General features: G+C 35.7%; 1 protein-coding gene across 1 annotated transcript; it reads right to left on the minus strand.

Moving 5' to 3' along the window:
* Positions 1–537: 537 nt before the first annotated feature.
* On the minus strand, positions 538–19,573 carry LOC121405907 (mitochondrial carrier homolog 2-like). Its single transcript, XM_041596901.1, has 11 exons — positions 19,398–19,573; positions 16,928–17,012; positions 11,454–11,560; positions 10,535–10,639; positions 9,854–9,963; positions 7,863–7,922; positions 6,964–7,057; positions 6,261–6,308; positions 4,129–4,196; positions 3,515–3,590; positions 538–2,755 (listed from the first exon to the last, which is right to left on the minus strand). Exons 1-11 carry the CDS (start codon positions 19,491–19,493, stop codon positions 2,663–2,665), a joined length of 942 nt encoding a protein of 313 aa, XP_041452835.1. The 5' UTR covers positions 19,494–19,573; the 3' UTR covers positions 538–2,662.
* Positions 19,574–25,708: the final 6,135 nt, after the last annotated feature.

The following is a 25,708-nucleotide window of genomic DNA, read 5'->3' on the forward strand; positions in this document are numbered from 1 at the left end:
GATTATTTAGTATTTACTGCATTATACTGCATTTAAAAGTTACAAGGTCCTATCTTAATAGAAATTGATTTCATACATAATTTTCACTTTATACGGTCATTTGATAACAACATAAAGAACAAAAAGCTGCAGATAAACATTGGGTGATTTCAAGTCTGATGTTGGCCTTGGTCTTGAAATTTGGATTAATAATAATAATATAGGGTATTTATATTACGCACATATCCACCTTGTTAGGTGCTCAAGGCGCTCCTATATTACCCGGCTAAGCTAGGCGTTCATAGCGCACACAGCTTTTTAAGGAATTACTTCCTACCGGTACCCATTTACCTCACCTGGGTTGAGTGCAGCACATTGCTTCCCCTAGCTCCAAAACTTATTCAAAGTTTGTAAAACTGGTCCAGATCACATTATTGACATATCAAAAACTAATGAGTGACATTCCGGGACCATCTTCATTTTATGTTTGGTGTTAAAATCGTGTAAAAATTGACCTAAAACCAACACCAAAAGGTCAACACTAAACTTGAAATCATCCATTGACAATAAGGTATGGGCCATGTGACATGAAAACATCAATCAATCGTACAATTGAGCATAAATGTAAGTCTATGGTGATCCATGTACAAAAGGTTACAATCAATTGCAAACATTAATTGCAACTATTCATGACACCAACCCCTGTACACACAAAGTGATACAGCTGAATATTATATTCATTATTTGATAAAATGTTTGATGAGCTACATTCTCTTCAACAATCTATTGCATTGACCTTGCTTGCAATAAAAGTAACAGAGAGGTAATCATAATTGGACAATACAAAATCACATAAAATTTGATATTTGATACATCAAATGTCACTCTTTTTTTCCAAACCATTCTCCATATGTTGAAAAATTTTACATGTATGTATTCTTAGAATTCTTTGTAAATCAACCATCAAGTCGGGTTTAAGTGTTCATGAAAATTCTAAATTTACATCTAGCATCTTAAATGTTAACATGAAATATCTCCAGGAGCCTGTTGCAGAAAGAGTTGCAATCAATCGCAACTCTAAAAATCATGCCCAACTTGATTTTCAACCAATCAACAGCGTGCATTTGGGACTTGCAAATGATTTTTTGACTTGCGTTTCTGCAAACGGACCCCTGATTTCATTGTAGAAGGCCTATGGACTATCCATTCATAAAAACATGACTTATAGATCCATCCAATCGAATTTGGATAAAAAAAATGAAAATGCTGTAAGCTGCCAAAGAGTTCAATGCAAATATATGCAAAATTAATCCTAAAAAAGTACAAATGAACCTTCAAAGCAATTTCTGCATTCAACCGCAAAGAATAATATAATGACATCGATAAACTGATGCGGGTCATTGCTCCTAATGCAAATTTATCCAGGGTGGTCGCAGAAGAACACATCATCATCACAATAATAATGAACATTGTTTGTATAGCTCTTGAGATGAACATCAAGGGTCCCTAGGCATTGAATTACCAAATATGTGGACTGTTATTCAATAAAGCCGAAGTTTACTCTCAAGTTTGAAATACATAATTATTATTTTTTTCCTACTGAATCCACAAAAGAGAATTTATTCATCGAGATATATATGACAATCATCATGGACAGTTGATATAAAATATTGCGAAAAATCAAGACTAGCTTTGCTGCATTCATACGCAAAGATCAGGAAGTAAAACAGGGGTCAGAGGTCATATCGAGAAAAATAGATAGATAGATCTCACCACGATTACATCATAGATGAGATTAAAACTCTGAGGGAAGGGGGGAGAGGGAAAGTGAAGGGAGAGAGGGAAGGGGAGAAGGGGGGGGGGAGAAGGGTTGTAGCCTTTTGCTTAATGGAACCGTGACTTGTCTCTTTACATGACCTTTGGTACTTACAGAATTCAGTAGTCGAAAGGTTAACCCATTACCGACTGAAACTGGTTGGTCTCTGTATACAGTCTATGGAAATCACAGAATTCGGTAGTCAACAGGTTAACCCATTACCAACTGAAACTGGTTGGTCTCTGTATACAGTCTATGGAAATCACAGAATTTGGTAGTCGAAAGGTTAACCCATTGCCTACTATAGCCAGGTGTTCCCTGTACAAAGCCAATGAGAATCATAGAATCTGTATGGAAAGTACAGTCACAGGATTCAATAGCCAATGGCCCGTATTCTGAAGTCAGGTTTAATTTAAACTCTGGTTTGAAGTTGTGGTTTAACTATGGAAAGCCAGTTGTCACATTATTCTGTAACAGTGGAGGTTGAATGCATCAGCTCATTTTAGTCTCAAATAATTCTTAATTGTCTGGGAAGGATGAATAAGATTTTATAAGAATAAGAGTTTTCTTCACCATAAAAAAATTAGGAAAGAGCAGTGAGCATTAGAATCATTCAATGAAAACATCATTTTGACACATTTGGCTTCCCATACTTTAAACACAAAGTTAGACCATGGTCTACATTAAACCTAACTCCAGAATACGGGCCAATGGGTTTAAACATTGAATATTGGAACCACGAAATCCCGATAGAGAGTGGAGGAACATAATTCTATTCTATAGGGAAGGGAGAAAGGGGAGGGGCTCTATAGGCGGGTGGGGTCATGAAATGCAGGGCTTGGGAGGGGGGAGATGTTGAGATATGGCCTAGTCTAAAGGAGTAACCGGCTCCGGCTGGAAGACCACCATCTTTGGGTTGTAGCGTCTGAAGAAGAGGCTGGAGCCACGCTTGAGAAGACCCTACAAGCAAATAAAGACAGAAAATAATAGTCTTATAAAGTGATTAAAAAAGCAAACATCATAACGCAGATTCTTGTTCCAATGGAGAGGCTTCACAAAACACCATGTCTATCATGACCATCATACATGTATGTGCACAAAAGTATACATTGAGTACTGGGAAGCTTCGACACTTTATTCCTTTTTCGTGGAAACCTTATGAAGTGAAGGATTCATGTTCAAAGTAAAGAAGGTTTTCAGTCTGAATGAATATTCCTTTGTGTCTAAGTCGGTTTTGGTTCATAACCTTTTTTGTGCATGAACTTTCAATGTACACTTTATTTCACATATAAAAATTATAGAAGGCATAATGGCTATTTTCCTGAGAAATTTCTAAAATAGCCCTCTGACAAGTTCTAAACACACTATTTAGGGATACGCTCCGATACTGCATCGGCAATTGATGCAGACCAAAATAAGCGTTTAAATGTATCGCTTAAACACTGTATATAGAAGGTAATAAAGCTTATCCAATGTTACAGATTTACACAGTAGGTTGTGAAAGTAGCCCCCAATTTTTTTTTCAAAAATAAGATTTTAACTGCTAGATAGAGAGTCAGAGGGTCTGCTGGGGTCCTCTTTCATCAAACATGTTATCAAAGGCAAGTTAAAAGCTGCTGTGATAAGCTCCTGAAATCCAGTTAACTGACTGATCAATAGCAAAAATTTGTCATTTGTTTCTGGCACCTTCCATTGATAATGAGGTTTCATGATACTCACTCTCTTTCTGAGGTCCCTCCAGCAGTCAACCCAGTTCACATAGACTGGTACGTAAGGGGCCGTGCCGGCTAACAATCTGATTAAAAAAAACAAATATGTGGTCCTCTTAAATTCTATTTTCATCATTTGCTTATAGGCTATACATTGTTCTTATTATGTGCAATATGTACCATCAACATCGGTATGCAGGTACATTATCAAATATTGTCCAAAGCCTACTTAGCTTGTTGTATGCGAGAAAATGGGAGACTGAATGTCAAACATTCATACTGTTGCAAACACAACGTACCATCCAAAATGTACCGTTGCACGGCTTTAAGAGGTGCCGGCACGATACGATTCAATTCGCATATAGACTGCCGGCTAAATGCGCAATGCTGCCCGAGGTTATGTGCGCTTGTTGGATTTTGCTTTTCGCTTTAAATATCCTAGGTCACCATTCAACATCCACTATTTCCTTCTGTTCTATTACATTGTTCTATCATTAATTTATATGATTTTATTCTGATGAGTGCTTTTCAAAAAGCTCCAGTATGTCCATATTCAATGCCATTTTTCAATTTTGAAGTACTATTATTCATTAAATTGATGAGGGAATCATTCTGATTACTTACCCACAATTATTGACAATGATGTTACTACTAATGAGGCTGAATGGATAGGTTATCATACTCGCTAGAAACTGAAAACACAACAAAGAATGTGAAACAGTATAAATGAATGTTACAAACCACATAACAACAATATAAAAATATTAATAATAATAATTATAGTAATAATAATAATAGTAATAATAGCAATAATAATAATAATAATCATCATCATCATCAGGGCAATTCCATAAAATATGTACACCTAACCCCTATATGTGGGACCTTCATGAAATTTTCTGTCTCAGATTTCTTGTTCTCTTGACAGTGTAAAATCCTCAAAAGACCATGAATTGGTCAGTTTATGAAGTGAAGTAGAACAAAAAAGGTTGATTATTTTATGCAATTGCCCAATAATAATAATAAAAACAATAATAACAGGTGGATTTATAAAGCACTTTTTGCCTGGGAATACAAATCACTTGTCATTATTACCCCGGCTATAGCTCGAGCTACCATCACTGGCGCTCAGTGTATTCAAGGAATAAATCCAGCTGGGTACCCACTTACCTCACCTGGGTCGGGTGCAGCACAATGTGGACAAATTTCTTGCCAAAGGAAAACGCACCATGGCTAGGATTCGAACCCATAACCCTCTGTTTGAAAGGCGAGAGCCAGAACCACTACACCACAACATGCCCACAATAAATGGTCAGGGGGGTGTTTTCATGGAACCAATAGGCAATAAATTTCACTGACTTAATTTGATCTGAGCTAGGCCCGTTTCGGGTACACGTGTACACGCACGGTCAAGTCAGTGCACGTGTACTAAATTCCATCACCGTGTACACGGTAGCATCTGCATAAAGCTTGCGTGGGACTGTAAAGTCAGTGAACAAGCTCACAGCCTCACATTAATTCTTAGTTCTAAGACACTGCACATGTTTTAATCACTAATATGTCAATATATTTCAATTAACCTTCCAAAATCGCCGATTAAATCCACATTTATTCTGGAGACTCAAGTTTTTGTACCACACGAAATGGGTATGCTCCGGTCAGTGCAGGGCCCTAGTTAGCGCCGACGTTCGTTGGATGCGCATTTTGCATACTGTACCGTACATACATGCACAGATCGCTGCAGAATTGAGTGTAACTGAAGTTATCGATTGATTTTCATTATTTTATTGCCAATTTGAGGAGCTTGTGTTTGTAGGCTTGTAGCACATGTGTATGAGCGTATAACACCTAACGAGACTCTCGAAAGCGTTCTTCAATCACTTTTAAAGCCAATTTGAGAATCACCAATTGCGACAGCGATCATTGCTCCAGTTACGTGTTATACGCTCATAAACATATGCTACAAGCCTACAAACACACGATCCTCAAATTGGCAATAAAATAATGAAAATCAATCGATAACTTCAGTTACACTTAATTCTGCAGTGATCTGTGCATGCATGTACGGTACAGTATGCAAAATGCGCATCCAACAAACGTCGGCGCTAACTAGGGCCTTGCACTGATTTACTTTTGCATTCTTTATTAATTTAATGCGCTGCTAAGCTGAGTAAACTTTTTAATTGCACCAATTTTTGTGAATTGATACTTCTAACTTCTCAGGTAAACTTTAAAACCGTGACTTAGGCTACATGTAGGAAACACTGAAAACATACTGTAACTCACTCTCAGTGTTTACAACGTGTACACGACCGAAAAACACGCCGTGTACACGTGCATCAAAAATGGACTTTCAAACCGGGCCTAATCTGAGCCAATCAGATGCAAAGATTTCTAGCAGCTTGAGGCATCTACTGGTGAATTCATTGACAAATCACATTCAAGTTTCCTGCTACACAATAATCAACCATTTTGGATAATTATGAAAAAAAGAATACAAATTAAAACAAAGAATGAGCACAAACATAATTGTGCTGAGGCAATAATACATGTAGATAAAAAAAAATGTCTAAAATATACAAAAATAAGTTGAAAATGGCTATTAGACTTTCAATAGACTTATTTTTTTTATTTATCAGTAAGGATGTATCATACTTACACCTGTAATGATGTTTGCATAGCTAAGTTGAAAATGGCTATTAGACTTTCAATAGACTTATTTTTTTTATTTATCAGTAAGGATGTATCATACTTACACCTGTAATGATGTTTGCATAGCTCCTGAGCTCAGATACATTTGTCATCTGGATGAAAACAAAAAAAAGTGAATGGTCTATTTCAATACAGCATTTTGAAGCAGATGAGAAAGTAGACAATCGTGATGAAATGTTGCTCGCAAAACCAAAATAATACAGCTTTCCTTTTACTTTTACTTAATTCCATCAATGTAATAAAAAAATGTTGCCAATCAGAGCTCATGAAATCATATAACTTTTACTTTGAGTTTATTGTAACATAATGATAAAATGTCAAATTGAACAAATGAAATCTGATTACAACTTTTGTATTCCTCAGATTTTATTCCAACAAAACAATAAAAGTTGCCAACTAGAGCCCGTTAAAACAAAATAATACAGATTTTCTTTAAACTTGACTTCATTATATCAATATGACAAACTAAATGTTGCCAATTTGATATCATAAAACAATTAGAATAATTTTCCTTTTGCTTTGTCTTAATTACATCAATATGACAAAAAGAATGTTGCCAATTTGATATCTTGAAACCATTAGAATACTTTTTTTAACTTTGTTAATTTCATCAATATGACAAAATACATGTTGCCAATTGATATCAGGAAAACATTGGAAGACTTTTGCTTTGTCTTTAATCCAACAAGATGATGAAATGTTGCCAATTTGAAAATAAAAAAGGTTCCAATAACTGCAAAGACTTACATTATCGTCTACGAATAGTCTGCTGAAGGTGTAGTACATTGTCCTGGCAAGCCACAAGGTGAGAAGGTCTAATAATAGTTTAGGAGCCAGTCCTCTGGAAAAAAAAAACAACACAATAAAATGACCATGTATCAATATACATTTATAGTGAGTGTTAAAAAAACCCATCTTAAAGGTCAAGTTCACCCCAGTGAAATGTTAAATTGAATAAATAGAGAAAATCAAGCTAACATAATGCTGAAAATTTTATCGAATTCGGATGTAAAATGGGAAAGTTATGACATTTTAAAATTTTGTTAATTTTTCACAAAACGGTGATATGCATCACAATGAAATTAACAAACAGCCCCAGAGGGTGTTTCACAAATGACTTGGGGGGTGTTGCAAGAAAATATCTGCAATCAATCACAAATTTCAGATGCAAAGTTACAAGTGATGGATCAATTTTAAAAGCAAATCAATTGGAAGACCATCGATCAATTGCGAATTCGTAATCCCATAAATGGCTTTCAATCTCGATTTGTGGACCTGAAATTGACTTGCGATCCATTGGAAGTTTTTTGCAACGCCCTATTAGAGTTGCAATTACGTTTCAGTTGCATATGGTATCAACTAATCAGTCAAATCATGCTCAGAGGCCCGTTGCAGAAATAGTTGCATTTTAAGTAAAAAAATAAATTGCTTGAAAATCAAGTTATGCATGATATTTAGAGTTGCAATTGATTGCAATTCTTTCTGCAACGGGCCCCGGAGGATGCACACTACCGCATAGTCATCAATAAGATTGTGCATGAGATGTTATGTGCACTTCAGCATTTAAGCATGCTGTCAACTCTTTGTGAAACCAACCCCTGGTCAGATAAAGCACAGAACAAGTGAAGTGAAATAGGGCAACTTACACAAAGAATCCTCTGATTCCTGAATCATTGTAGATTTCAGAGTAAGGGGATATCCAACCACTGTATGAGAGAGAAACACAAACCTTAAACATAAATGCCGGTTGGGGAGGAGTGTGAGTGATCACAAATAAAAAGAGCTGGGGGGAAAAAATGAAGAGTTTTGAAAAAAGCTGACATAACCAAAAAAAAGCTCCTATATTTGTACAGAGGAAAGCTGAAATCAAAGTAAAATAAAGATGAAATCAGCTAAAAAGCCATACTCTCACATGGTCACATCCCTGGTTGTGGTAACAATCTCAAGATGATTCTGAACAGAATATAACAACATGACAACTTGGCCCGAGTCATTATGTTTACATTGACAACTACATTTGGTAAACTGGAAATTATGCCAGAAAAAAACACACACACCTTTCCCGCGTGCTGAAAATTGACATTTCACATCATAAGAAAACACCAATCTAATATCCATATTTCCTTGAAAGTATTTTTAAATAGGAAACTACTGAAAAAATGATGAACATTCCCTTCTTTCCAGATTCTGAAATATACATTTCTGGATATTTTTAGTACATATGAGGCTACATGTACTAACATCAATGTGTACATGTGGGGGCAGTATTACAATCTGACAAAGCGAACAAAAAATTTTATGCAATACATTTTACATCAATGGAACATCCAACTAACAAAACAAAGTTTTAGAATCATTGCTTTTCAACTATGTATTCAGGCTTTTGAGCTAATTTTCTTAATTTTGAAGGATAAGAGTCATAGTGCATTGTGGGTAAAATTAAGATTTCATGGACTTCAAATCCCAGAATGTGACTTTTGACATATGTTGACCTTTGACATTCTCCATGAGAAACTAACATGCACTACGTTTCCCTGCCAATAAACTGAGCCATGCTCGGAATCATGACTACATAGAACACTCAAATCAAGTCGAAGATGAATTCATAGTGCATTGTGGGTAAACCAAGATTTATTGACCTCATATCCCATGAATGTGACCTTTGACACAATACACTGACCTGTACTTTGTTTCCCTGCCAATAAACTGAGCCATGCTCCGGACCATGACGACATTGAGCAGTCAAATCAGGTCATATGGAGTCCAATTGCACTGTGGGTAAAATCAAGAGTTCATTGACCTCGTATTCCCTGAATGTGACCTTTGACACGAGAGACTAACCTGTACTTTGTTTCCATGCCAATAAACTGAGCCATGCTCCAGACCATGACGACATTGAGCAGTCAAATCAGGTCATATGGAGTCCAATTGCACTGTGGGTAAAATCAAGAGTTTATTGACCTCGTATTCCCTGAATGTGACCTTTGACACGAGAGACTAACCTGTACTTTGTTTCCATGCCAATAAACTGAGCCATGCTCCAGACCATGACGACATTGAGCAGTCAAATCAGGTCATACGGAGTCCTATTGCACTGTGGGTAAAATCAAGAGTTCATTGACCTCATATTCCCTGAATGTGACCTTTGACACGATAGACTAACCTGTAATTTGTTTCCCTATCAATAAACTGAGCCAGGCTCCAGACCATGACTAAATGGAACAGTCAAATCAGGTCATAAAGAGTCCTAATGCATTGTGGGTAAAATCGAAAGTTCATTGACCTCATATTCCCTTAATGTGACCTTTGACACAAGAGACTAACCTGTACTTTGTTTCCCTGCCAATAAACTGAGCCATGCTTCTGACCATGACGACATTAAACAATCAAAGCAGGTCATATGGAGTCCTATTGCACTGTGGGTAAAATCAAGAGTTCATTGACCTCATATTCCCTTAATGTGACCTTTGACACAAGAGACTAACCTGTACTTTGTTTCCCTGCCAATAAACTGAGCCATGCTTCTGACCATGACAACATTAAACAATCAAAGCAGGTCATATGGAGTCATATTGCATTGTGGGTAAAATCAAGAGTTCATATTCCCTGAATGTGACCTTTGACACAAGAGACTAACCTGTACTTTGTTTCCCTGCCAATAAACTGAGCCATGCTCCGGACCATGACGACATTGAACGGTTGCGTTACAACAACGGCACAGAAGTGAGCCACAGAATCCTTGGACATCTACAGAAATTTAAACAGAACCAATTATTAGGATACAAAAAAAATGATAAAGTATAATAAATGATAGTCCTGGGCCCCGTCTTACAAATCAATCATGACTCTACGGAAATCCATCAGTGTCATAACCATCATCATCACTATCAATACCATCATATTCATGCATTTGTCCATAACAATCTTCATCATTACCACCTCTTCATCATCAACACCACCATCATTATCATCATATATCATAATTCACCATCATCAGCATCATCACTATCAATATCATCATGTACTATCACCATAACCATCTTTATTATCACCACCTCCGTCATCAACATCAAAATCATCATCATCAACACCATCAACATCATCATCATCATCATCATCATCACCACCACTATCACCATCATCATCATCACCATCATCATAATCATCACCATCATAACCACCATCATCATGATCATCATCATCATCGTCATCATCATCATCACCACCATCATCACCACCACCATCATCATCATCCTCTTCACCATCATTATCATCATCATCATCACCATCATCATCATCATCATCAAGATTAAGATACCTGAAGCATGAATGTATGGAATGACACACTGGCCAGTTCAGGTCTCTTCTTGGCAAGGGCTTTCTTTTCACTTTCATCTTCAACGGGGAACAGCTCATCAAGTTTCTGTACAGACAAGTAGCAATATATTTCATTATCCATGGAGATTTCCAAGAAAAATATTGACGGACATGATTGAATGCTTTCTTTGACTTTGCGCTTTTCTCTTTGACAAGGAACAACTCATCCAAGTCTTGTAAAAACAGAGTAGGAATATTCTATAAAATATGTATGTCTGACCCCCCCCCCTGTCCATATGAGGGACCTTCATGAAATCCTCTGTCTATGATTTCTGGTTCTTTTCACAGTCTGCAACGTTCTCAAAGGACCATGACTTGGTCAAATCATGAAGTGAAGTACTTAAGACTTCAGAAAAATGTGGTCCAGACGAACCAAAAGGCAGATCATTTTATGGAATTGCCAAGTATCATAGTTCTGTTACTATTATTATTCTATACATATTGAAGAACATTTGACTAAAATGTTTAGACATGAATGTTGTTAGGTTAAAACCAATTACTGTATGTATATGGCAACCTGACATGGATTTATTTCTTGAAATTTAGAGCACATCACAGTTACTCTACTTAAGCCAGTATTACCAAGTGTTACTACAAATTGCTTGGAGAATTAGATTGATCGCTTACCTCTGAAGATTATGGAACCCTGGACTTCACTACGGCCAAGGGCTTAAAATTACTTCAGAGATCCACTACCTTTTTACATCATTTCTTTTTAAAATGTTCTCTGACGTTTAACATGGTTGAGAGGTTAGATGACAAAGTTTCCAAAAGATTACCCGATAGTTCTCTTCGGGACTTTCTTACATGGTGAAACCGAAAACTTTGTCATCTAGAATTGTTCACAAAGTTAACCTCACCTCAGAAACTGATCTTAGGACACCGCCAGCGATGAAGTTCTGACAAAGAGCAGGAAAGAACCCACGGTACAGGCCAGTGAAACCGTCTACTCTGTATATATGTCTTACTGTGGAAGAGAGAAGAGAAGTTTGTGTGTAGTGTGCTCGATGGGTACCGGTATGGTACATAAACAATTAATTATGATGGCCCTATCTTATGCTAAATGATATCCCTATGTAACTGATTCAGCACCTAAGAACAGGTTCCAGTCATGCGTAAAGTTGTGCGTAACTTTACGAACAGCTTTATGATAACAAACCACCCCGGTCTGTGGACATTTTTATACCAATAATTTGTTTTTTATTCTATCAACAGGAAACTTACAAAACATAATTACGTTCTTTTAGCAACATGTGCAATACTACCAAATATGAAATTCAATGCAGTCATTTGAAGAAAGACAAGATCCCCTCCCCCAAGTTCCAAGAAAAAAAGAGCAGTAACATTAGTTTCACACAAAAAAGACATTAACATTTTTGTGATTGCTTTCATTTTTTTAAACAAAAGAAAATTTACTCTTCTTCTCTTTAGTATTCATCGAGGTTTAATACAGAACAGACTCTGACTGCACAGAGCAAGTGAATTTTACCTATAAGTACAGGGTGTACAAGTGTTCAAAATCCTGACGTATCGTTTATAGGGCAATTTTTAGATCCATTATTTTTATTATGGTTGCCTGGCTTATGATAGTGCTCCAGTAAATACATAAAAAATCACTAGACTAGATGCAATATCAAGCTCTCAGAATATGTCCTAGTGGGCTACCATTAACATTGTTAGTTTCATTGCAGGTGGGGATGGGAGAACCCCATTTAGATTCAAGAAGACAAATGCTATCTAGCAAGTATAGACAAAATATAGAAAGACATAGTAATCATCCATTGATTACATATCAAACCATGCTGGCAGTTCAAATATTTTAAATGTAAGAACGTGAGTAAACCATTTGGTTAAAAGCTCCAATGCAAGATAAGGGAAAGAAATTAATATTGAAATTATTATTTCTCCAGCATTTCCCCTTGGTTATTTTGTCTACCAGTCGTATCCACTGAATTAAGTTCACTAATCAAGAAATCGGATCATCCAATGCAACTACAGCAATTGAGTTTAGAATTTATAACTTCGAAGTGGTCACATCAATTACATGTACATAATATGAAGATGATAGACAAAATCCAAAATGGATCCAAGGTTCCTGAAAAGGGGATTAGTTAATCCACTTTCTATGAACGTTATTTTTCTCTATATATCAAGGAAAAGATTGTCAAATTTCTCCTTATCCTATGGGGCAGGATAGATAGCGATTATTCTTGCAATGGAATGGATAGAATATTTAGATATATTTTCAGAGACTCATTAACTGCACTTCTATCTTTACAGAAAGATGAACCTACTATCACCGAAAATCTGACTATTACAACAAGACTCAAGAACAAAGGTTTAGATATACAGTGCGTATCAAAAAAAACGGGACAGATTTGAAAAGTCTATAAAATTTTTGTTTCAAATTATGATCTCTATATTTTGGTGTCAAAAGATGCTCTGGGGTCTTATCCTTCAAATGTTATTAAAAAGATTTAGTTTCGTTCACGCTTGAGCGAACACGGAATGTTTTTGTCTGGGGTTAAAAAGGAGGCTTGCGCCAAAATGTCATCAAATGATAAACATGATGATCGGACTTCTTGCTTATCAGCAGACTTCCTCTTAATCTTCACATTATCTTTGCCATAATTTTTGTATTATGCGGTCAAAATTCATTTCCAAATCTACTTATTTGCTCAAATATTTCTGTTGTTGTTCCTTTTTTAATATCCTGTTTTAGCATTGAATTTTCCTTCTTTAGCTTAGGCAAGAACAATTTTTTTAAACCGAAGTATGAGAGAACTTTTTTTTCAAATCCTTTCATTGTGTGCTACAAAGGCTATGGTGCTTGAACAGTGGCATGCTGATGGGTTGGGGCTCGGGGTGCTCGCTTCCCCCCCCCCAAAAAAAAAAAAATCATGACCAAGAAAAAAAAGTGGAAAGAAAATAACAGAAAACATGGAAAGTGAAATATGATATCGCTTTCTGAATATTATGTCAAAATCGCAAAATTAGATATTTTAATGAAATGGTGGAAATTTTTTTGCTTGCTCGCTTCACAACTTTTTAATACATTTTACTTGATCTGCCATATCTTGCTCCTTCAAAATTGACTCAATAAACCATAATGGTTTATTGAGTCAATTTTGAAGGAGCAACGATTGCCATTGAAAGACATAGGTCCTTTCCTGTTTGCCCTGTCAAGCACATAATTAAACTTGGTGAATGATTCAATAACCCCTTGAAAATAGGATTCATGTCTTTTATAGGTACCATAATATGATTTGTTTCACATAATAAAAGGATTTGAAAAAATACAAATTCTCCCAATTAATAATGCAAATCTTCCTACTTGGGTTGACAAAAAGTCTTATTTTCTTACTTACATGTATGAAGGAAAATTCAAAGGTAAAAGAAGTTTAAATGAAAAACAAAATAATTCAGGTAAATAAATAAAATTGTAATGAAAATTGACAGCATGATTCGAAAATTATGGCAAAGACAATGAAAAGATTAAGAGAAAGTGTGCTGATTAGCCAAAAGCCTTATTGTCAAATTTCTAATTTCTGCCATTTTGGCGCAAGCCTCTTTTTGAACCCCCGACAAAAACTTCCCGTGTTCGCTCAAGCATGAACAAAAAATATTTTTTAATATGACATTTCAAAGATAAGATCTCAGAGCATCTATTAACATCAAAATATAGACATAATATTTTGAAACAAATTTTTAATAGACTTTTCAAAACTGTCCCGTTTTTTTTGATACGCACTGTATATCTTGAGTGGATCCCTGATCACTGTGGAATTAGAGGAAATTAAATATCAGACTTCATGCGCAAAAAATGCTTAATCAAATAAAATAGAAATTCATAATCAGATAACATTATCAGAAATTATGCAACTTATTAAAAAAAGTTTTAAGATAATTTGGCAAGAAAGATGGAATAAAACAAACTCAGCACTGAAAGAACGACAAGCATCAATGCTATCTTCTTATAAATGTAATCTAGGAAAGCAGTAAACTTTACTCCACTGTCTCGCGTCACGTTTTAGTAAGGAAGTTTTTTTTGTGATGTGCTATTTCCTATTACTATATTATTTATAGTGAAGTGAAAGAATTTAATTTTATGAATACATTATGCACGGTATGCTTAGGTGTAAGGAAAAAAAAAACATTCTGCACATGTAATTAACCAAGCCAACAAGTGCTCTTGCCTTACTTGTTGTTTAAAAGGAAGAAAAAAAGTTTAATGTTAACCCATCTGTAGTGTAAGCACATGTACACCAGTGCCCCCTCGTTCATGCATGGGTGACCTAGTCATATGTCCGAAAAATTGGCACAATCTGCTGACTGGCATGACTGCATCTTGAAAGGGAAGGGCAAGTACAACTACATATAGTTGTAACTGGGCTGAAGATGGTGGTTTGTTTTTGGTGAGATTTTATTTTTTATATTAAAATGCGAATTTAGACAAAAAAATAATGATTATAACAAATAACTTCAGTTTGAAATTATGCAAAAGTTTAAAAAAATAAAGAAATAAATACATTGGTTATAATATTATGTGAGGAGAAGTGAGAAAATTTTGATGAAATCAATGGTGACAATAGTCAAATATGACTACCGTAAGTAACGGTGTATTAACCGCACCCGTGTATTAACCGCACCCCCAACTTTGGACAAAAAAAAAAAAAAAAAAAAAAAAAAAAAAAAAATCTAAGATTTTAAGATTTCAAATTATTCAAAGAGATTACCGGTATGCGGAAATCTGCTGTTCTTTATCAATTCATCTACAAATGTTAGAAAGAAAGAACAATCCCGACAATATTGGCAACTTACACACTCACCTCACAGTCACAGTGTACACGCACACACACAGCACAGCTATTACATTGCAAACTACGATAAAGTACCAGTCATGCCAGTACATCAAATTATGATGTGTCTTTCCCAGCGTAGGAGGAAGAAACATTCACATTTCTTGCATCACAACCTCACTACCATTTTCAGAAATTTAATGTCTTAGCATGAATTTTGGATATGGGAATACAGGAAGGTTCAAGAAACAAAGAAATTGACATTTTTTCCAGTTGTTTTTTACGGCTTCATGCCGTCTCCCTCGTGCGTGGTTTACATGGTATCTTATGAAAAGCAAACAGGAAGGAAAAAAAAAGCTGGCGCGAAACGGGACTTTGAATAGCGCCAGCTTAAGTCGCACTATAACCACATTACAACGCAATCTCTAAGCTCACTCAACTCTCGCTCATCGGTGACACACCGAGTATGCTTGGCGTCTCTTTTAAATTAGCCAGGGAACTTCACTACTTTGAATCGAGAATAAAGTCAAAATTAGTGTCATGAAGGTGGGTGCGTTTGTTATGGACAACATTTAATTAAGATCGTAATACCGGTAATCGCTTCCCATTACCCGCGGCTCATACCCCTCTAAACGACATTGCCTGGGCGGCTACGCCCGGCCACTCGATGTGTTGTGAACTGGCATACATCGTACATGTACGGGAAGGGTTACGGCGGGCCGGCTCAGACCCGTCACCGTGTATAAACCGCACCCCCGACTTTTGCTTCTATCCCGCCGAGAAAAAGGTGCGGTTAATACACCGTTACTTACGGTAATTGCCATTCAATCCAACAGATGAAGAGAAATGAAAGTTTAAAAAAAATTCAAAGGCCTGTATTCTGAACTCAGGTTTAAATTAAACCCTGGTTTAAAGTTGTGGTTTAACTATGGAGAGCCAATTGGGGCACAAATCCCTAACAGTATACATCCAATTCATCAACTCATTTGACACTCATATATGTTCATAATTGTCTAGAAATGATAACCGAAGTATTTTTCTTCATTATGAAAGCAACAGGAAACAAAATAGTAAACATAAGAGATATACAGTATACACAGAATTTTTGGCTCCCCATAATTTCAGCACAGAGTTAGACTGTGGTCTAAGTTAAACCCGACTTCAGAATACGGGCCAGAGTGTCTGATAAACTCTGTGAGAACTGAATATCTGTCAATTTCAAAGTGTAATACTTTGAAACTGTCTGGCCCCATCTTACAAAGAGTTACAACTGATTGGATCAATCGTAACTCTATGGAAATCCATCAGTGTAACTTTGCAAAATATCCTTTGTAAACAAAGGAGAACACACCACATTGTCAAGAAGTCAATGAATTCATGGATATACATTCATATCTAGAAAATTTTTGAGCAAACATGCATTACATATTGACTTTGCTGGCTTTCCATAGTTGCATTGATTGGATCAATTGCAACTCTTGGTAAGACGAGGCCCGGGACGGTTTCATGCTGGAATAGTCCCCAGTCTTTCTTACCATAAGGAAAAAATCCTGGCAGCTGATAGCATTCTCTGAAAAAGGCATTCCTTCCCAAGCGAGGGGGAAGAGGTTCATAACCCAGCTGCAAAAAAAAATATATGTATTGAGATAAAACTTGCAATTTTAAAATCATCTTAAAATTTTAAATCTTATCAAGATGCATTATTCTCTTATACTTATACTAAATACTTGCATTAGCTTTTAATATTTATTGGCTAATGCAAGTATTTTCCAATTCACAAATTTATCGGCCGATTGATTTTTTTTTTTTTAAATTGGTACTGCTCATGATATCTTCGCCTGATCTTATACGCGTTCTAGGCTACGAACAAAGAAGGAAAATGGCAACAAGATCATCGGTGAGTATCTGCTTATCTTCTTACATCATTTTTTAATAATGTTTCCAATATTTATCATTTTTTAAGTATAAATAAATGTATGTAATGGGGGTTTGAACATGTTGTCCATGTACATAAGTATGTGGCAAGCAAGTTAAACAAATCAAGTATTTGGAGCAACATTGTTTTCTCCAAAAGCTCTCCTTCATGTGGCCCTATGCCTTCCCGTGCCAGGCGTCAGTGGGGAGTAACCCTACGTAGAGTAGATAACTTTTACTCCCCAGATGCCTCCAGGCTAAGTAAGCACAAGTTAGTGAATGATTTTTACTTTCTTGGAGTTGCCTCTGCCTACCCCTGCTGGCCCTGGCCTGCCCCTGCAATGCCTGCATGGAGACTAGAGTGGAAATTCATGTATTCTGCTCCTATATTTTGTTTTGATACAAATCTGATATTTATCATATTTATGGCTAGACAGCTGGCAGCCGTCTATTTCAAGGAGTTTTTTAACATTTACAATTTTTTAAAACTTCTCCTCGTACACAGACGGCTCGCTATCGTGCAGCCACCATAAGGGGGGTAACAATTCAAAATCCCCGACGGGGCTCATCAATTTTTGTCTTCATTTCATAAAAATAAATGAAAAGAATTGTTTTGGCCTTAAATGCACCGAAACGGGGGAAAATGAACAGAGCTGAGTTCAGCGGAACAACCAACATAAAAAATAGAGACCGAAGCTTTTGCCAATAAACCTAGCTAGTAGAATGGCACACTTACCGAACTATTGTAACGAACAATACAAAGCAACTCTTGTGGAATATTAAAATGCCTTTATGATTAGATCCAATGACTAACTTAAAGTTAAAAATTAAATTTTCATGTGCCCAACCTAGCCTGGAGGCGTCTGGGGAGTAAAAAACATTTACTTCTTGAGCTTACTCCCCAATGACGCCTGGAATTGGATCCCATAAGACTCCGTGTAGGGATGAGATTCCCACGATCCAAGTTATGCTAAATTAACACTTGTCCGTAAGGTTTTTTGGAGCCCAAATTCATGTAAATTGGCCCAAACCATATTAACCCCCCGTTAGTACTAAATTTAATTATATTTATTAAATAAATAGTACTAAATTTGAAAAAACATAAGAGCACACGCATAACTTACCCAGTCTGTGTACATCGCCATTTTAGAATCTTTTGTTATCGATACCAAGATACCACACGCGTGTAGAGCTGCCAACTTAGATTTTAAAAATAATTGAATCGGCCGAAAATATCATGAATCGTAAAATACTTTTTTCAGTCAAAAAATATCATAACATGTGGTAAATGATATTTTTTGACTGAAACAAATATTTTACGAATTGTAGTATTACTATTAGCCGATGCAAGTATTTTTCAAATCTTAGACTGCAGCTCTACACGCGTGTGGTATCTTGGTATCGATAACAAAATATTCTAAAAAAAGAAAATGGCGACGTGAACAGACTGGGTAAGTTACGCTTGTGCTCTTATATTTTTTTCAAATTTACACTAATTATTTAATAAATATGATTAAATTCAGTAGGACTACTAGTACTAACTCCGGGGGGTTGATAATAATGGTTTGGGCCCATTTTTACGTGAATCTGGGCTCCAAACGTACCTAACGGACAAGTGTCGATTTAGATCTAGGCCTAGATCTAGCCTAACTAACTTGTTGTGGGAATCTCATCCCTACACGGAACACGGTCACGGAGTCTTATGGGATCCAATTCCAGGCGTCATTAATAATAATGTTTTATTTACCCAGGCCAGGGTCATGAGGGTAGCCACTTCAGTTAGGAAACTGCTCTACCAGCGGGCCCTGGCCCTGCATAACATAACATGGGGAGTAAGCTCAGCTCACGAAGTAAATGTTTTTTACTCCCCAGACGGCTCCAGAGTCCAGGCTCGCGCAACCGGCATCCAACCACTCCAAGGCACTTGGCAAGAGCAAGGCATGAGAACCCCCGTCATACGCTGAAGACCCCGCCTAGTGCAGCGGGGAGATGAACACTCGGGCCCGCTAACTAGCAGCAGGCTGCTGGGGCTCCGCACGGATTTCGCGATGTATGTACTCATTTGTCACTGGAAATAAGCCATTAAATTACCTGAATCAACGTTTTCACATATCCCATAGGGTGGCTAAATGCTCCAAGACCAATGTTGGCCACGATTTGCATCCATGGATCATTTACAGCTGCCATTTTTCTATATCTTTCTGAATTCTTAACGACCAAAATCAACAAACATTAACTTTGCGGTTCCGAAACAACTCGCCCATAGAACTACCGGGTACCGATGGATTTCGAAACTCGCCCTAAGCAGTTTTCTCTCCTTCATCTCTTGAATCGGGAACTCTTTCTTCTTTTAATACACAAAATATTCTTGATCGGGACTTCTGGCCAACTTTTTTCCTTAGTACTGGATGTGATCTGTTTCTTTTAAGAATTGGGTTTTTCAAGTTTTTTTTCAGTTTTTTTCAGGCCCAATTTGCAAGAGGCCGTTTCTTTTGGATAAAATACGATCAATGGATTGAAACTTTTAAAGAACTCCTTAGAAAAACAAGACATGAGAATTTTCAAAACTCGTTGAAACCACGATAGGTAAGCCTCTATGATCATTTAATTTCAAATCTCTCTCGCCTATCAAACTAGCTAACAATAATGATCAGCACATACGCTAACACATGCTAAATATTTTCTATTCACTTCAGAAAATAAAAGAGAGAGAGAGACCCGGAGAGATGTGTTAGTGAGTTCACTTTGTTGAGCCAAAGGCACGATAGGGCCGATCAATCTCTTCCTAGTCCCAGCCTCTCTACCAGGAGTTGCGTACAGCCTGGGGGCATTATGAAAAATACGAGACATTTGACTAGCTCCATAGAGATGTATAGGGCACATGAGAGTAATTCAACCGCGCGCAAAGCATGCCGGACAGGCGTAAGTAAAGATCACATGACTTTATTGATTAAAATAATTCATTAAAAATAGATCAAATGTTTGTATATCAAAAGAAAAACGATAGACATAATGCTATGTTCATACTATCCATGTTTTTCCATTTTCCAGTATTCTTTTTATTTCTTATGAAATTCACGTCACAAAATTTTTCGCATCGATCAATATTTGTGTTATTTTCCGTGGTATATTTTGCATTCTTTCACTGCCCTTTCAATAATGTTTCAATACCAGACATTTCATGGAGGTCATTTTACTTATCTTTGTGTGCAAATATTCTTCATCGACCGTTAATAATTGTATCAAATAATCTTTATTTTGTTAACTATTACAACTGCAGTATTTTTCAAACTCGAATTTGGGGTCATGACGGTATCAAATCTAAAAGATGCTTTATATGCTCAGCTTACAAAGATTTTGATTTAAAATGGCAATATATTCTATTTCATAATGGTGGATAATATGCGTGATTTCCCATTTTATCATCTGAATAATGATGATTTCTTATTACTAAATCATCCAAGTCAGGATAAAAGTAATATTATCTCAAATCATCATACTCCATTTGATAGATTTTCTACTGATATTCTTACAAATAATTTTGATGAACTTCAAGTTGAATTCGATATTCATGATAAAGCATACAATCTTTCCTCTTCTCCATATTATACAGAAAATTCATTCAAAGACTATGCTAAATTGATTGGAGAAGATGATGTTTTTATTTTGCATTTGAATATAAGAAGCGCTAACCAAAACTTCGAGAAATTACGATTATTATTAGAAAATACACAATTTGCCAATCCCCCAATCATTGCTCTTACTGAAACTTGGTTCATGGAAACACCTAATTCCTTATGCACCATCCCGAATTATGATATTGTTATAAACAATAGGAAAAATAAAATTGGAGGTGGACTAGCATTATATATTCCGTCTTCATTTGATTATGCAATTAGACATGAATTTGAATATATGAATGATATCATCGAATCCTTATTTGTAGAAGTAAAACTTCAAAAAGATAAGAAAACTCTAATAGGTGTCATCTACAGACCTCCTCAAACTTCTTGTATAGAAGATTTTTTACTTGCTACTAATGAACTTTTGCAAAACGGAGAATTGATAAATAACAATTGTATCATCACTGGTGATTTCAATATTAATCTCTTGACCAGTAATCACTCTGCAACAAACGATTTCCTTGAATTAATGTTAACTTCTACTTTTTTGCCGATTATTTCTAGACCAACCCGTATTACTGATCATTCTGCTACGCTTATAGATAATATATTCTGTAACTCTCACCCTCTTCCGAAAGCTGGCATTGTAACGACAGACATATCCGATCATTTTCTTATTTTTACCCATATCCAAACAATGCAATCACTCGCAAAAATGGAAAAGAAATATAGGATCTGTCGCAACTTTAGTGACAAAAATATTGAACGCCTCCAAGAAGATTTAAGCTCTGTTGATTGGTCTGACGTTTATAACTCGAAAGAGAATGTCGATGACTCATTTGACATATTTTTGAAATATTTCAATGATTGCTTAGATTCTTGTGTTCCTTTAAAGAAATATCGAAATTACGACTATAAACGTGTTCCAAAGCTACCATGGGTTTCAAAAATGATATTAAGGTCTATCAATCGGAAAATAATCTGTATGTTTCTTATATATCAAATCCAAATGATGTTTCACGGAATAGATACACGTCTTATAAAAATACCTTAACAACTACTCTCCGAATAGCAAAAAAGAGGTTTTATTCAGAAAAATTACAATCATATAAAAACGACCTTAAAAATACATGGAAAACAATAAATGGGGCTCTAAACAAAATTAACAAATCTAGTGCTGTTAATAAATTATGTGTAGATGGAAATATGGTTGAAGATACTCATTCTATAGCAAATGAATTTAATTCATATTTCTCTCAAATTGGACCAAAGTTAGCTGGAAATATTATCCCTGTAGAAAATTCGTTTAAGGACTTTTTGGACAAACAAAATGATAATTCAATATTTCTTACTCCAGTTCATAGAGAAGAATTACTTGAGATTGTATTTAATTTGAAAGCAGGAAAGACACCCGGATATGGTGGCATTACAAATAAAGTATTGAAAAACATTATACATTCTCTTGCTGATCCCCTGCTTCATATATTTAATTTATCATTGCAGCTTGGCCAGGTCCCAAAGAAGATGAAAATAGCTAAAGTTATACCCATTTTCAAGAAGGGGGACCAATTAATTACTAGTAATTATCGCCCAATATCTTTGTTAACTTCGTTCTCAAAAATTCTTGAAAGGATCATTTATAAAAGGACAGTTGCTTTCCTTAAGAAATATAGTATTATATGTGATAATCAATTTGGTTTTAGAGAAAAACATAATACAACTCATGCTATATTGACATTAATAAATAAAATATCTACTTCTTTTGATAATTCTGATCATACTGTAGGATTATTCCTTGACTTCTCAAAAGCGTTTGACACAATAGATCATGAAATACTGTTATGTAAGCTATCAAATTACGGTATCAGAGGGACAGCTTTACAATGGTTTAGGAGTTATCTTACTGATAGAATTCAGTTTGTTACAGTAAATGAATCAGAATCTCCAACAAGGCCAGTTTCCTGTGGAATTCCACAAGGCAGTATTCTTGGCCCTTTGTTATTTAAACTTTATGTTAATGATATGAAAAACTCATCTCATGTTCTCTCATTTATTCTCTTTGCTGATGATTCCAATATTTTCTATACACACCATGATCCACATGTACTTGTGAGCACTATGAATACAGAATTTAAAAAAGTAACAAACTGGATTAAAGCCAACAAATTGTCACTGAATCTGCAAAAAACTAATTATATGCTTTTTAGTCATTCATTGAAACATCTACCGCATCAAATACTTTTAGATAATACTGAAATCAAAGAAGTGCAAACAACAAAATTTTTAGGTCTTACTATTGATAACAAGCTTACGTGGAATGCTCATATCAACAATACTTGCAAAACTCTGTCAAGAAATATTGGAGTCATCAATAAGCTTAAATACGTTCTACCAGCACAGGCGCTATCCATGTTGTATTGTGCATTAATTCTACCATATCTTAATTATGGAATTCTGGCATGGGGTAATGCCTCTCAAACGAGACTGAATAAAGTCTTGCTACTTCAGAAAAAAGTACTGAGAATAATATGCAATATGTCCTTTAGAGCTCATACGGATGAATTGTTTCGTCAGAAACGTATCCTTAAAATCAATGACCTGTACCGCTTGCAACTATTCCAATTTATGTATCAGCTAGATAGAAATAGTTTACCTAATGTCCTACAAAAGAAATTTATGAGAAACAATACTTTACATTCATATAATACGAGACAATCAAATGACTATCACTTACCTAAAAGTAAAACAGTATTTTCTAGCAAAACTGTATTTTTCACAGGACCAAAACTCTGGAATTCTCTGGACAGAGAAATGAAAGAGGCAGCTAATCTTATACGATTTAAATTACTCATCAAAAAATTTCTCCTGAATTCTTATTGATTCAATCTAATATTTGTGAACTTCATACTTATCCACGATAGTATTGAATATTTTTTTAAGTCAATATTTAATTTTGTATATAGTGTAAATACATTTGTGTTACAGTGTTTATATCTATATAATTTTATAGAATTTTGCTGATTATTTTACTCTTACCCTTGTATAAAGTTTTGATAGGGGGTCTACATTTTACAAGCTCTGCTTTTTAGTAGGCCCCTCCACTTTTTTCATTTCATTGCTACGTTTCAATCCTGCATATGTTATGCATTTTTTTTTTCATTGTAAACATGATTACGAAATGTACTTTGATGATTGTGGAATATGAATATATCAATAAATAAATAAATAAATAAATAATAAGGCGTTTGTGGAGGCTAGACTGCATGGGTGTCGATCACGGGGGGGATGGGGGGGATATATCCCCCCAATATTTCAAGTGGGGGGGATGGCCTGTATTATCATCCCCCCCAATAATTTAGGGTAGAAAAATTATAATAATGATGATGATTATAGTATGCCATCAATCAGTTTGTTTCCCTCGCAATATGTGTATATTGTTATTAAATAAAACATTCTTTTTCAGGACTATTAAACAGATGGGTGGAGGTTCAAGATGAAAAAGAATGAAATGTTTATGTATCTGATATTTTTTAACACATGACATAAAAGGACCCCAACGAAAATCAACTTTTGTTGATAGGGTGTTCCATCCCACCAGTGGTGAATAAATTAATTTAAATAAATCATTAACTCAAAAGGGTGGAAAAATAAACGGGAGTAAAAGGGTGGCAAGATAAATAAAGGAATGACGGTAGCCCAATGGCGCACGAGAAGCCACACAGGTTGTAATTTGTGCTAGTCTTAATTGGTCCGAATCTGCATTTTATCATCATGCATTAAGAAGAATAAAGATATTGCCAGTCATGTTAGATTTAAGAGAGAAGTTGTATACACAGAGGCGTCGATCCTGGGTGGGGGGGGGGCAGGGGGCGATCGCCCCACCAATGAAAATATTGGGGGGCAAACATATCGTTTTGCCCCCCCCCCCCATAATTCCGCATGTGCAACTAAAAAATAAAATAAGATTGTAATGCTACACTGAAATCAGCAAGCGAGATTGAGATACCAACTCGATTTTGATTTAAAATCGTGCTCAAAATGTCTTCTTTTCAGATTGGAATATAAAAATTTTCAGCTCGCGCTTCGCGCTCGCATCATGTACCAAAACCCCATACTTTTCATGATTATATAGGTGAATATAATGTCCCGTTTTCAATTCTAAACCTCAAAAGAACTTTGATTTTGCAATAATCTTTTGTTGGATATATATCTTCCATTAAAGTGTCCTTTTTTCCAGATCAAAATATCAAAATTTTCAGCTCGCGCTCGCATCTATTGTTCTTCTAGATACCCATCTTAATCATTGGTACCAAAAATGCTTAGAATATCAAGCTTTCAGGTCAGAATATAAAGAAATTTCAGCTCGCTCTCTAGTGAGATACATGTATCGACCCTCCTCATGAGTTACTACAAACAAACCTAAACAGGTACATTTTTCCTGTTTTCATGACATACTAAAAAAATTTAGCTCGCGCTTCGCGCTCGCATTGTTGGTGAAGGTGAGATATGTGTCTCTTTCTCATGAGTTATATATATATATATATATATATTGTGATCGAGCGCCTTTGGAACGTTGATTCATAATTTTGCCCCCCCCCCCATCTGAAAAATGGATCGACGCCCCTGTGTATACATCATGCTCAATAAACAGATCACTATGTACATGGTCCAGTCAATTTTTGTCATTTTTTCTCGGTATGAGTTTAGAATAGGCTTACTTGTAACACAAATTGAATTTTCAAAAAAAAATATACAAGTATAGAACACTACAACAATGAA

Source organism: Lytechinus variegatus, chromosome 19 (genome assembly GCF_018143015.1).
Source record: "Lytechinus variegatus isolate NC3 chromosome 19, Lvar_3.0, whole genome shotgun sequence".
Classification (NCBI taxonomy): domain Eukaryota; kingdom Metazoa; phylum Echinodermata; class Echinoidea; order Temnopleuroida; family Toxopneustidae; genus Lytechinus; species Lytechinus variegatus.

Coding starts and splice junctions, on each gene's coding strand:
- LOC121405907 (XM_041596901.1), bottom strand. CDS start 19,493: ATGGCAGCTGTAAATGATCCATGGATGCAAATCGTGGCCAACATTGGT. Junction 10,640..11,453: donor TCCTAAGATCAGTTTCTGAG/GTGAGGTTAACT, acceptor TTGTCTGTACAG/AAACTTGATGAGCTGTTCCC. Junction 4,197..6,260: donor ATGCAAACATCATTACAGGT/GTAAGTATGATA, acceptor TTGTGTTTTCAG/TTTCTAGCGAGTATGATAAC.